The sequence below is a fragment of the Sander vitreus genome, chromosome 9 (assembly GCF_031162955.1).
Source record: "Sander vitreus isolate 19-12246 chromosome 9, sanVit1, whole genome shotgun sequence".
Taxonomy (NCBI): domain Eukaryota; kingdom Metazoa; phylum Chordata; class Actinopteri; order Perciformes; family Percidae; genus Sander; species Sander vitreus.
The window spans coordinates 1,813,021-1,827,231 of NC_135863.1; the positions used below are offsets into that span (position 1 = coordinate 1,813,021).

Consider the following 14,211-nt stretch of genomic DNA (forward strand, 5'->3'; position numbering starts at 1 on the left):
ATCATGGCTCCATTCATGCTGCCTTTTTTAAAGTGGTGTAGAGCTTAGATCGGGCCCAAAAAAATCAAGCCCGACCCTACCCGACCCCGTGCACGCTGCGTCCGAGCCCGGCCCGACACATTAACTGTAATTATGAGCCTGATTTAAACCCGACGATTTTATAATACATAGGCCGTTATAACTGACGTTCTCAACTACAATTCTGAGTTCTTTGAACTACAGAAATCTGTTTAGAATTATCTTAATAAATACCGGTAATGCAACAAGGACGAAGCATGTACTGCTCTGTTTATTCAGAATGGAACGGATCACAAATGGATCCAAATGAAGAAACGTAAAAAAAACCTCGACCCTGTCTCCCTCAGCCGAATAGTGAGGGGAACAGATCAAGGCAGCAACATAAAGCCCTGGAACCATATAGGAGACTTTCTTGTATCGATCACCTACACATACTGTCCTTCGGCACGGTCTGCATGCTGACGCACTGGCCGACAACAGTGCTGCAGAGGGGGGGAGACACGATGTAGCCCAGTTTACCTCACACTCAAGTCAGTGCAGGACATACAACCAGAGCTACGGGAGAAGCTCTGAGTCAACCTACTCTGAGTTGATTGAACCAACTCAAATCAGCTGTTCTGGAACTGAAATCTCAGAGTTTCCCATCTCAGGGTAAATCAACCCCGACGTCAGGGTTAGACTCCGAGTTTGTTAAACCTCCTTCCTGAAACGGACCCCTGATGGTTTAATAATGAACACGAAACACTCCCACAGAGCAGTTGTGTGTATTTGAAATGAAATGTGATACTGAGAGATGTGGTGTCCACTGTGTTTTGTATTGTCTGATATCTATTGTGTCCTTAATGGTTTCTGAGAACAGTCCAGACACTGTACTGTATGTTACAGCCAGCCAATATTAGGAACAATAGATGAGATGTTAGTGGAAAAAAATGTTTATTGAACTAACATTGTTTTAACTTTTTGTAAGATTTTGATATAACTAGAAATGTGAGAATTCTAGCACATTACTGTTTTGGTCCAGCAAAAAATGAACGGTGTTTTTTTTTTTGTGCCATGGCCTGTGTGTGTTTTTTCTTTCTGTACAATGTTTGTGATAAGTACAGAAAGCCAGAGAGGACAAACAGTGATTTCTCATGTTATGTTTCCACGTGATCACAACAATTGATCTGTATTCATGAAAGAAAGTTTAGTGATTAATAAAAAGAAAACGGTTGACAATTTAAGCCAAGATTGCAATAATCATGCTCATAATCATGGAATTAATTTCTGATTTGTTGTGATCACAAAGTAACTCTTGTTGTCGATGACAAACTGGTACAATCGTTCCCCTTCAGCTTTCTGTACTCAGTGTGTGAGTGAGTGAGTAAATGTTTGAGGACTGTTGTGAAGAGGAATATGTTTTCTTTCCGTTTGTGTTTTTGACTGAATATCTGACCATCCCCTTAATGACTGAAATTGGGGATTTGCACAGTATTTTTTTTCCATGTAGCCTATGAATACAATAAAAGTGAATAATGAACCACTGTCAGCGGCATCTGCCTGAATGTTCACTCTGCTCTCTCACCAAAACATACCTTAAAATGATAGTACACGTTATATAGTATATACAGTACAGTAAATGCAACAGCAGACATTTCTCTATTTTACAGGTGAATGACAGAACTAGATTATCGCTTATTTTTTTTCATTCTATCAAAACGACATTGTGTATTAAATCACAATTTGACGTCACATTTTTGTAGGCGTTTAGTTTTTGGTAGTTAGCTAACGTTTACATTTTGAGGCTGCACGTTACCGTTTGCACATGACGAACATTTGTATCTTAGGTTTTCATTGTACTTCTGATATATACTTAACATGTGGTAAAAAGCAGTGTTAACAGTACAGTCATCACTACTTGAGGATCCACCAGGAATCTATTTTGTTCCTTCTTTTGTACCAAGTTAACTCCCTGCTGCCAAACTGCATTTACCGAAAGCTTATATTCAGAGAACTGCTAAAAATGTAACACTGAAATGAAGAAAATCTTTTGTCTTAAGTGCACTGTGAGCTGTATAATTTACGACCTCTAGAGTACATTAAATCAACAAAAGCTGACAGATGCATAGCCCCGAAAAAACTTTTCTAGTTTTCCGTCTAACTTACTCAAATGCAATTTCTGATAATCTGGGCAGTTCTCTTGTGTGTACCCTTGGGTGGAGCTTGTGGACTGTATTGGTCATGGAGGAATGCTTTCTGTAGGAGATGGAGACCCCCCCTCCTCACCGTCTCCTCCATACTCTGCTGCACTGACGCCAGGCCAACGATGGACTTCTGTCATTGGCCTGGTCTCAGAGACAACCTCCTCCTCCTCCTTGTCCTTCTGGTGCCGAAATCAATTAAAAAGGTTGAAAGTACAGACGTAAAAACAAACCTCCAAAGTTTGTACGTAGCTGCAAAAGGTCTCTGTTAGCCTAGGCTGTGTAACTGAATTGAAATTTTATTCAGGGGTTAGGATTATAAAAAGTCATAGCATGTCATAAAAAAAGTGTGAAAAAAAGAAAATAATTGTAGTATAGTATGTCGTAAGACACAGTGGGTTACAGATCTGGGCACACAGCGACATCCCTACAAAGAAGCGCGATGGAGCAAGAAACCGGTTAGACAGGTTCTCTGATCTCAGCACTTTAATTAGCGAGTACAATTATTACTAGAGAAAGGAATAAACTATGACGAAAAAAAGTTGTAACAAACCAAAAACTAACCTTTAACCACTGTCAGCGGCGTCTGCCTGAATGTTCACTCTGCTCTCTCACCAAAACATACCTTAAAATGATAGTACACGTTCCCAACCTTTTTTCCTTGGCGCCCCCCCTACTTATGTCTAAGAAAAGCTGAGGCCCCCCCCCCCGAAACCGAAGTTGAGGTAACTCTCGAGATAGAGCCTTACTTTCTTTTTTGATACAGAGCAGTTATCAGCACTTTTACGTTTGTCCGCCATGTTTCATTCATAAAACAGTGATGCCGTGGCGGGATGCTAGCAGCTAGCAGCTGACCTGATGACAGCAGGGGTCCCAGGTTAAGAGGTCCCGGAGGATTGGCCTACTAAACAAAAATATATAGTTTTTATACAGACTTTTGTATATATTATATATTCTAGTGTATTATCATAATTTGTTAAACGTGCAAATTTTTATTTTTTACCTCAACCTCAAACCAGATAAAGACTTGCCGCCCCGCTGAGGGGTCCCCGGACCCCAGGTTGGGAATCACTGCTTTAAACAGATGGCTACCTTGCTCTAGAAAATTCTGTGACAGTTGACAAACCGGGAGCGTGCCTATGTTCCCACATTTCTACGATTTTTTACAAAATTGTTCCCACATTTCCTTTTTCATAAATTTGTATGAGATTTTATCCCCCTAACCCTAAAAAATGTTGTGGGAGGATAGGGCTTAAATTGAAGGGAAATGTAGGAACACAAGACCTAATTTTGAAAATGTCCTAGAAATGTGGGAACATAGGGCTGACCCTGGCAAACCTCTATCCCCCTGCCCCACTAACCCTGGTCTGATGTAGATTATAGTATAAACCCACTGGACACAGTGTGATGATAAGTACCGTGCACCAGAGACGATGCTCGCATTGCACCAAATGCCACCTGCAAAATGATCTATTGTGACAGTTTTACAGTAGATAGATAACAGGGTCCAATCACACCGTTTAGAGACAAATCAACACCTGTCCTATTTTTCAAAAAGCAAGTGGCTTTAACAGTAAAAGTTGTCCCGGCATAACCACAACTCTGGGGAAAAGGTGATATCATGGCTACGTGGGAACTTTACAGGGTTTGGCTGTTATTTGAAATCACAGCAGCTACACGCTAATCCGCCAGACTCAAGCTAAGGACGAGGGGCTTACCGTATTCCTCGACTCCAGGCGCCGCTCGTTGGACCACCTCACTCCTCGTTGCCGTGACAAACGGCGCCGACACTCAGTTGTTAGTTTCGTTTGTAGACAATCAAGACGCGGACATAACATTAACACAACTTGGTGGGGAAATGTCGCGACAATCAGAAACACAGCCTCCTCTCACTGACTCTCCGGTCGTTTTTTTAAATCGCCTAATACATACGACACACGAATGCACTATGCAGTACCTACTGAGTTACATAAAAGCAGTCAGATTCAAAGATTTGGGGTTTTGAAAGGGATTTATTAAACATCATTTTGGTTTTCAGGGATAGCTACTGGGCTAACAAAGTCCTTCTAGCCCGGTCTAATATGGAGGGAAGGATACAGAGGGGTTTATTTATCATAGAACTGATCAATACCACATTGTTCGTCTGTGGTTACAAATGTACGCACAATGAAAAAGATGTGTAGCAGCTGTCATGTGATCAAGTCCCAGACAGAGTTCATGAGAAGCTTCTGATGCTCCTTTAAATTATTATGCAGTACAGTATGAGGAATAGGTGTATGCTCATGGGAAGTGCTCAGCAAAGCCGCACACATCTCTCTGTGACTTTAAATAAACACTGACAGTTCCTGGGAATCCGACCGTAGGCCAGCTGGTTGGTGACTTGGCTCCATCACCGGTCTCCCTATGATCCCCCGGTGTGGACCGCCGACCCCAGGCCGCTCTGTTCCAGCTCTGCTATCACCAACATGTGTTTGAAGTCTGCAGGGTGGTGGTTGAATGTCTCGACCAATCGGTACGTCTCCTGCCTCTGCGTGCCGTAGAACATCTGCACTTGATTGGCCAAGCACTGAGCCTGGTGCACGGTCTGCGGAGACGAGGGATAGACGGTTTAACATTCGAGCCAATGTTTTGAGTCTTTGAATGCATCGGTCTGTCTTGTTGTCCAAGTGTGACACGCTACACGGTCGATAGTATGAGGACACCTGAACATTACACCTGTGTGCAATTGTTAAGGGCCGTCCACACCAAGAACTAGAGCTATAAATACATAGTTTTAAAAATTGTTCGGTTACGCTTTACTTGAAGGTATCTACATAAGAGTGACATGACACTGTCATGAACGTGTCATAAACATTATAAACAAGTCATTTAGTAAGAGTCATTCGGCATTTGTCATTACAGGTTAGGGTTAGAGTTAGGGTTCATGTGTCACATGACACTGTCATGTCACTCTTATGTAGATACCTTCAAGTAAAGTGTTTCCAATGGTTCTAACTCAAGTGGATGGCGGAGTCCACGCCACAACTATAACGACAACTGCAGTGGCGAACGATATCGTTGAAGGGCGCCCCCCCTACTTATTACGATATCGTAGGGATCACTTTCAGGGAGATTTGATCAACGATAGAAACACTGACAGCCAATCAGGAGCCATCTGAATTTACAACATGACACGGCGGAGAGAGACACTGTGTTTCACACAAGAGGTCAGTGGCGTGGCGTGAATTTTGGATTTTTAAACATCAGTACTTTGAAAGAATTTCTCATGTCACAGAAACCACTGAGAGTAAATCTTGTGTTTTGGATGCAATTATCATACTGTTGACGTTTTTGTTGCGGTGCTCTGCATGAAATGTACCTGAATTCCCGAATATGTAGGATATTCTGACAGAAATTCCTGTAATCGTATGCTGTGATTAGTGTATTTTGTATTATTATCAGCTGGAGCGTGCAGCGCGTGCTTGACGCCGCTGTTTACAGAACGTTATCGTTCAGCAGGGTGGATGCTCACATCGTTACAGTTATGGTTATAGTTATTGTTGTTGGTGTGGCCGGGCCTTAAATGTCATTCCAAAACCATGAGCATCAATGTGCTGCTGATCTACGTGACAGCCAAAAGCATGTGGACCCCTCTGCCTGCATTATTTTGGCCCTATAGTGCATTGCAGTGTATCTGAAAATAATGGGGCAAACACACCAGTCGGCTCCATTAATAAGAATAACTGCAGGTAAAGGACTTACTATGAACTTGGGGTCCAGCTCGGCCGTCATGAGGACCACGCCCTTCTCGTCCTTCAGGTCTGGGTAGTGGTAGAGGATCAGCTGACTGGGAGCGTTCTCGCCCAGCATCTGGACACCAACAGGGAGAGAAAAACTGGAATTAAGGTCCGCCGTCCGAGGGTCCGGCAAAAAAAACACAGGTCTTTCTATTCATTTTGAATGGGGGTGGTGCGTTTAGACTGCGGCGGGGGTTTGCCGCAGGGGGCGCAAAAAAACACAGCTGGCTAAAAGTTGAGACCGACTCAGACAGACAGACTTGTCGGTGTGTTTTGTGGCGGTGTGAGAGTCCCGTACAGGAACCAGGAAACATCACTGCCTCTATTGCTGCCACAAGAAAGCAATAAAGCAATAAAACACCATGAGGGTAAAAAAACGAAACACACGCACTGAACTAGGGTTGGGTACCGAGACCCGGGTCCAAAAGATACCCAACCATACACTCAACTGCCCGGGACTTTGTTTTCTTTCTCTTTCTCTCCTTTGAAATGAAGCTGCCTTCAAGTGCGGTCGGAAACGTCGAGACGGAAAACAGTAATTGTGAAATAATAAGTCTACTTGTGCTACGACAGGACGTCTCATTGACACTCCCACTTAATCGTTGAACTGTCCTAACATGACAGAAGAAATACCACTTGGGTTGGGCTTAAAGCTGCGATTCATAACTTCACCTCATCGTTGCCGCGGAGCAGTGAAAATGTTATCAACAATCTACGCAGCGTGGACTTCAAAGTGATTAACTGAAGGGATCACGTGGAAGCTGTGCTGGTAGAAGCCCAGAGAGCGCCAGGCTTTCCCAGCCGCATGTGAAGGCACCGTGGGATTTGGTCTACCTGGACATTGATGAGGGAGGTGAAGTGGAGCTCGTGTTCGGACCACTGACCCAAGAAGAACTCGTAGCCCTCCCTCTGGGGCAGAGCGTAGAGGAACTGAGGAGCAGGAAACCACACAGAGACGATTAAAACATTTTAACATTCAACTCGCAACATGACTGTGATGATAGCTGTAAGATTTGAATAAAGTTGTTTTTGAGTTTAGATGTTTAGAAGTGAGATGTCTCACTCTGTAGCTAAAACAGAGACCTGAACACAGGGTGAAAAGAGGAGCTGCAGCAATGTGCAGTACAACAACAATATGGTGTTTTTTGAAAATTAAACCATGTAAACCTATTCTGGTACAACCTCAAAATACAATTATGAACCTGAAAATGAGCACTCTAAAACAATTTAAAAAAATATAGCAGAATAAGTGAATGCTCACAAAACAACCCTTGTTTTTTGGTTATAATGACTGACTGATAATACAGTTGAGTTTCTGCAGCTCTTCATCAACAATGTTTCAGTATGAGCGGCGATGATCTTACCATCGGGCACGACTTGGATCTGCTCAGAATCACCTCGTACATCTGTGTCTGCAATATAAGGGAGACAGGTTATTAGATCATTATTAGACATGTGCCAGAGTCTGTTCTTTGTCGGATCTATGTCTTTTTTTATCAAAACATCTTCTATTTACAAGCTATAATGTGCAATTGCACAATGTGTTATAGAATTATAGCAGTCCATGCCAAACTGTATGGAATATCAAAAGCAAAAACTGTACATACACACACACACATATATATATATACACACACACATATATATATATATATATATATATATATATATATATATATATATACATACATATATATATATATACACATACATATATATATATACATACACATATATATATATACACATACACATATATATATATATACACACACACATATATATATATATATATATATATATATATATATATATATATATATATATATACACACATATATACATATATACATACACACATACATATATATATATATACATATATATACATATATATATACACATATATACATACATATATACATACATATATACATATACATACATACATACATACATATATACATACATATATACATATATATACATATATATATATATATATATATATATACATACATACATACATATATACATATATATATATATACATACATACATACATACATACACACACACACACACGTTGGGAGTTGGGAGACTCTCTGTCGTGTTAAAACTCACCGGGATCACGGCGCTGATTGTGTCCTTGGTCGAATAATATTTCATCCAAAGCTGAGAGACAAACACAAAAACGTCAAAACAAAGAACAGTTTCAACAGTTTGAGATGGTTTCAGGTAGCACAGAAAACAAGGGGACCATCGGTGGTCAAACTGCAGCGAGGCTGTGGTTCGCTGACCCAGACTCACCTCGGCAATCTCCTCGCCCGTCTTGTCCGCGATCATCTCCAGGTTCAGGATGGAGTCCAGCGTCTGAAGAACACATCATACAGTCTGGTACCAGAACACACTTCATCGTAATCTAAGGCTGTACTGAATGTCAGATCTGATATGTATTCTTTTACATTCGAAGGAGCACTTTTATTGAGGGTTTTCCAATGAAGCTTCGAATGTCTGTCGTCATATTTTAGGACGTCATTGCCCTAAAAAACGACAATAAATCCACAGGCACGATCCTCACTTTGGTTATATAAATGTCATTTGCGGTGCTGTACAGCTGTGCAATTAATGGAAATCTAAATCTTGATTACGATTTTGGCTCCTAATGATCACAAAAGCAGAAAAAACGATCATTTTTGTCTTGTGTTCTTTGAGAAATTTCACAGTTCTACGTGTCACTGTTTTTATGTTCAATAATTGCAACATCTTTCCAAAAGACAATGAGTCATCATGTTAAAATAATCGTGATTTCCTAGTGACCAAAATAATAGTGATGATTTTTTTTTTTTTTAGTTTGCAGCCAAGATCGTGATCAAATATGCACAACCACATCAGAATGACTTTATTATTATGATTAAAAAGCTGCCAAGAAAAATTTTACCAAAACAATTTATTGATTAGTCCAAATAATATGTGACAATTCTCATATCTGGTTGAGTAAAAATGCAAAACGTTGAGCTTTTCAAACATGAAAATGTGCTGCTTATCTCCGTTTCACATCACTGTGAATTAAAGAGCTCAGTGGTAGTTTGTTGACCATTAGTCCGAATTATTTTTTGACTTGATGAGTTGTGTCGAGAGATTTATTGAGTGTCATTAATTATATAAAAAAACAATTGAAATCAATAATCATGAGCAACCCTTAAAAACCCCATAAACAAACAGAATAAGTTTAAAGAGAGCTAAAAGCAATACGATCAAGCGGATTAAACGCCTCACCTTGTTCTTTGTGAAACCTCCGGACGCTCCCTCGCCGGCAGCCATCTTGTCCCTTTTCTCCAACTGCAAAGAACGTGAAGAAATGAAACCAGAGAAACATATTCTTTAATCCTTCTCCATTATGTAGATCAGAGATCCTCAACAGGGGGGTCGTCAGAGATAGTGCAGGGAGGGCACCACATTATTGAAAGTTGTGGGTTTTTTTTTTAACTAAAATATCTTATACTTACATATTATTATAAATCAGCCTAATTGTGGGAAAAAACTAGGGCTGCACGATATGAGGAAAATGTCTAATTGCGATTATTTTGACTGATATTGCGATTGCGATATGATTCAAGATATTGGAAGGAAGGATCATTTTTGTATCATTATTCTCATTTTCATATATATATAAAAAAAAAACTAAAAATGAAAATCTGTACAAAACAAAGACATTTTCTTTAGTCTGTATGATAGGATTTGTAGTTTGACACATATTGTGCCCCCCTGCAATTTGGATATTTTTGATATTGCTCTAGTCCATATTGCGATTTCGATAAAATTGCGCATCAATTAATTGTGCAGCCCTAGAAAACCCCCCCATTAATGATAGGATTACCTGTATCTGTGGATGGCCAGTGATCCTAAGGATTCACTGAGCATACACTAAAACATGATATGATATATGATATGATAAAATCATGCCAACAATTACTATTTTAATAGCTTAGTATTCTATGCTCTAAAAAAAAAAAAAAGGTATGTATCAAGGCTTAAGGCTGCCCTACATGTTATTGTAGGCCCAGTTTAATATGCAACTTCATTTTATACAATATGTAGTAGGTGGTCTCTGCTCCATCTATTTTATTTAAAGTTTTAGTGCGTAACTTTTTGATATTAATGAACGTCCGTTACATTCAAGTTATTGCCAAATGAGTTGCTACAAAGCTAATTAAGACTATCAGCTCCACACAACTCTCTCTGGATTTCTCAGTATGACTGTGTTCAGAAGATTGTGGCGTCCGGCGACTTTTGCGTGGCAGAAACTCGAGAGAAGATTATGACCTCTTCTGAAGAGTCCGTCATGTTTTTTTAATCCTCCGTGTCCTCCTTGGCTACTAGCAACTGCGTGGAGAAGGGGTCCCCCCCCCCCCCCGCATGCGCGATCACAGAAGGCTTGTATTGTGGATGCGCTGACAGTGTTGTTGTCATTACGTAGAATTCCTCATGGGGGAGACAGAAACTATGCACTATAGCTTTAAGGGGTCCCTGGCTTAAAAAAGGTTGAAGACCCCGGATGTAGATAATTAACAGGCTCACAGGAGCGTTGTTTTCTCCAACTATTGAGGACAATTCAACGCACCTTGTTACCAGTTTAAAAGGTTTTGTGTTTAATGGAAGAGTTTCGATGGTTCAGTGATCTCACATTGTATTCTAGGGCTGGGCGATATGGAGATATTTTTGACCAAGTACCTCGATAGCGATACCGCAACGATATTGTAGTGTTGACTATTGGCGTTTTCACAAAATATTTACACAATGAGATTTTTGATAAATAATCATCAGTAATGTGGATATAATGACTAAGTGGGTAAAGGCAAATAATAGAACAGTTACAACAGTCTGGTAAGTTCAGAAAATGACATCACTTTACTGTAATGCAGCCTTTAAAACCAGGAAAAGACAACACTTATGCCATATCACGATATTATGATATCCAAAATCTAAGAAGATATCTAGTCTCATATCACGATATCGATATAATATCGATACATTGCCCAGCTCTAATGTATTGTTGACTCTTTTAAAAAGCAATTAAAGACTTTATTCAAACAGGCTTTTAGTCGGACGAGGGTTTTTATGTCTTATTTTATGTACCTATGTTTTCCTTTGTATTCCTTCCTTATGTCTTTTATTTATTGTATTTCATTTTATTGTGAAGCACTTTGTAATTTTTATATGAAAAGTGCTATATAAATAAACTTTCCTTACTTATCAGATGTAGCCCAAAAAAATGATGTAAGTGCTTACAAATGTGACATTTCTGACTTTAATGTTTGATATTTCAGAATATTTCCGCCGTGTTCTGCTGTGTGTTGAGCCCAGCTGATACTCCACCTCCTGCTCCATGAGCCTGACGAACTCCGCCTGTTTTGAGTGTCCCAGCACTTCCTTCTTGGCCTCATGGCTTTTCTCCACTCGGGCCTTGAACTCCTGGGGTTTGGCGCTGAAAACAAGTCAGACATCGAATCAGTGAAACACCAGTAACTTATAAAACGTCAAAGCCCCTTTCATTCTGTGGTGAGGTTAAATGCAACAATGATTTACAGTTTTAGACAACCTGCCTTATATGCTTTTATTTTTAGTTAGTGACTCCCAAGACTTCCCAGAATACCTCGCAGCTAACTCAGAGAAGAGGCCTCAGCTTTTTAGAGCACCACCATACTACTAGTTACCTCTGCCAAGGATATCATGTTTCCAGCTCAGTTTGTCTTTTTAGCAGGATTACCGAAAAACTACTGGCCCGATCTTAACAAAAACACAAATTATTTTTCACTTTCGTTAACATTGCGCGATAGGGCATTTGTGCTGCATTCATGGTGTGTCCATTTAATCGGAAAAATGAGTACCCGATCGGGAATATTCACCTGAACGCCCCCTCAAGTCAGAACATTAACATTGCTAAATAGAGCATGCTTGGTGGAGGTCTGCCCTTCTAGTTTGTCATGTTTAACATCATTAAATATTAATAAAATATTAAATGGTAACTTCCGTTTTTTTTTTTTTACCTGGATTTTTCTATGTTTTTGTGACAATCTTTGACATAGTTCCAGTATTTAGCAAGATCGCTGAAACAAGCTACAATGTAAGTTAATGGGGCAACTGTGCAGCTTGTATTTACCTTCACAAAAAGTGCTCACTTTGCCACTGACAGGCTCAGATTAATATTCTAAGTGTCTGACAACATTATGGAAAGGATTTCTAAGGAGGTCGACCTTTCTGTTAAAGAGTAAGATCCTTTTTTTAACATAAAAAAATTGACACTAACACAAAAAATTGAGATAACTCTTGTTATGATTTGATACTATAAATAAAATTTGGTTCCAAGGTATACCGTGGTTGGAAAAAGTCACCGTTTCAAAACCACTGAAATGTTCCTTCATTATATGCGGGTTATTTTTATGAGTCTTCAAGTGCAGAATGTCAGAAATCCCTCTCCCTGCCAGTGTGCAGTGAAATGCATTGCATTGTCTTCAACCCAGACATTTCAAAATAATACATTTCAAAGCTGTAATTGCAATACCGCAATACCATAAAACCGTGCTATTTTTGCTGAAGATTATCATACCGTCAGAATCTTATAGCGGCCCATGCCTAGTCATGAGAGAAAAAGTCAGATGTAAATGTTAATATGTCAAACATGGAATCAGAAAAGGGTTCATTGCCACAATAAGTTACACTTAGTTGGAACTTGCCTTGGTGAATGGTGCATAACATAGTAAACATTAAAGTGCTCATATTATGATTTTTTTTGGCTTTTTCCTTTTCCTTTATTGTGTTATATATCTTTTTTGTGCATGTTATAGGTTTATAAAGTGAAAAAGCCCAAAGTCCACCCCAAAGGGACTTACCATCTCCAACAGAAAACACTGTTCACAAACTGCTCCAAACAGCTCTATTGTAGTCCAGCCTTTACTTCAGAGACAAACGTGGTCACTTTGGAACACACGTTATAATGCTCGCCTAGCTGCTAGCATGGCACGCCCTCATACTCTGCTTCTGACTGGCTAGTAGTCCTTATCTAGGTACTGTCAGGGCACGCCCTCATACTCTGCTTCTGACTGGCTAGTAGTCCTTATCTAGGTACTGTCAGGGCACGCCCTCATACTCTGCTTCTGACTGGCTAGTAGTCCTTACCTAGGTACTATACATGTGCGACTCTCAACAAAGATGGTACAGAAGTGAGATGCCTCACACTGTAGCTAAAACAGAGAGCTCAACACACAGGGTGAAAAGAGGAGCTGCAGCAACGTGCAGTACAACAAAAATATGGTGTTTTCTGAAAATTAAACCACATAAACCTATCCTGATATAACCTCTAAATACAATTATGAACCTGAAAATGAGCATAATATGAGCACTTTAATATGAAATAAACAATAAATACATAAACAAATATATACATACGAAATAACTGTTTTGCATAAGAAAATAGAGCCTGAATGAGTTGAGTGAAGAATTTGCAAAACATATATAGTATCTGCAATGGGCAGATGTAGTCCAGGATGAAGGTTAATGCCAAGTGTAGTGACTAGGGATGGAAACCGAATAACTACTATTTACACTTAGTAAAAAAGTAAATAACTGTTAAAATAACACTTAAATGAGATTCGGATACGTAAATGTAGCATACTGTGGCAATAAACGCTTTTCTGATTGTGATATTGCGTTGTGTGGCTGTTAGCTCTGTTAGCTACGTTAGCCCGCTAACCTGCGCAGCTTCTGGATCTTGTCCTGGTACTTGTTGTAGTACGGGTTCTGCTCTAGCTCCGGCTCCTTCCGCAATGAGAAGGCTCGGAACTGCGCCGGGACCAGCCCGGGGATCAGCGTCCTGATGCCGGTGGCCCTGACCGCTAACATCCCCCGGTACAAACAAGACATCTGTACGATGGCCGCCGCCATCTTTCCATCGCTCCCGTCCAACATCTAAAGTGCTCCGGCGAGGAACGGCTTTCAAACATTGGTTCCGAGATCGACAAAAGTAATAAATTATTGTAATTATTTCTAGGCCAATTTTTTTCCCCCAATGAAAACAAAACATATTAGAATGACATGAAGAGTAATGATAAAAAAGATATATGAGTAGTGATTCGAAATATAATAATAATAATAATAATAATAATAATAATAATATCCATCCATCCATCTTCATCCGCTTATCCGGGTCGGGTCGTGGGGGTAGCAGCTCCAGCAGG

General features: G+C 39.9%; 1 protein-coding gene across 4 annotated transcripts; it reads right to left on the reverse strand.

Annotated features, from left to right (window-relative positions):
- Positions 1-4,190: 4,190 nt before the first annotated feature.
- Positions 4,191-13,962, reverse strand: atpaf1 (ATP synthase mitochondrial F1 complex assembly factor 1). 4 transcript variants are annotated; one of them, XM_078258314.1, is made up of 10 exons: positions 13,728-13,962; positions 11,354-11,462; positions 9,254-9,316; positions 8,440-8,517; positions 8,285-8,347; positions 8,099-8,149; positions 7,339-7,386; positions 6,809-6,904; positions 5,940-6,047; positions 4,191-4,782 (listed from the first exon to the last, which is right to left on the reverse strand). In XM_078258314.1, the coding sequence occupies exons 1-10, from the start codon at positions 13,940-13,942 to the stop codon at positions 4,600-4,602; spliced, it is 1,014 nt and encodes a 337-aa protein (XP_078114440.1). In that variant the 5' UTR covers positions 13,943-13,962; the 3' UTR covers positions 4,191-4,599. The 4 variants fall into 4 exon arrangements, with proteins under 4 accessions (XP_078114440.1, XP_078114441.1, XP_078114442.1 ...); XM_078258315.1 differs by lacking the exon at positions 8,440-8,517; XM_078258316.1 differs by lacking the exons at positions 11,354-11,462; positions 13,728-13,962 and adding an exon at positions 11,267-11,332.
- Positions 13,963-14,211: the final 249 nt, after the last annotated feature.

What these genes read in the sequence shown, in the direction of transcription:
- atpaf1 (XM_078258314.1), bottom strand. Translation starts at nt 13,942, where the DNA reads ATGTTGGACGGGAGCGATGGAAAGATGGCGGCGGCCATCGTACAGATG. An exon ending in CGGGCGAGGAGATTGCCGAG is followed by an intron (nt 8,150 to 8,284) that starts GTGAGTCTGGGT and finishes TTTGTCTCTCAG; the next exon opens with CTTTGGATGAAATATTATTC. An exon ending in CAATCAGCGCCGTGATCCCG is followed by an intron (nt 7,387 to 8,098) that starts GTGAGTTTTAAC and finishes CTTATATTGCAG; the next exon opens with ACACAGATGTACGAGGTGAT.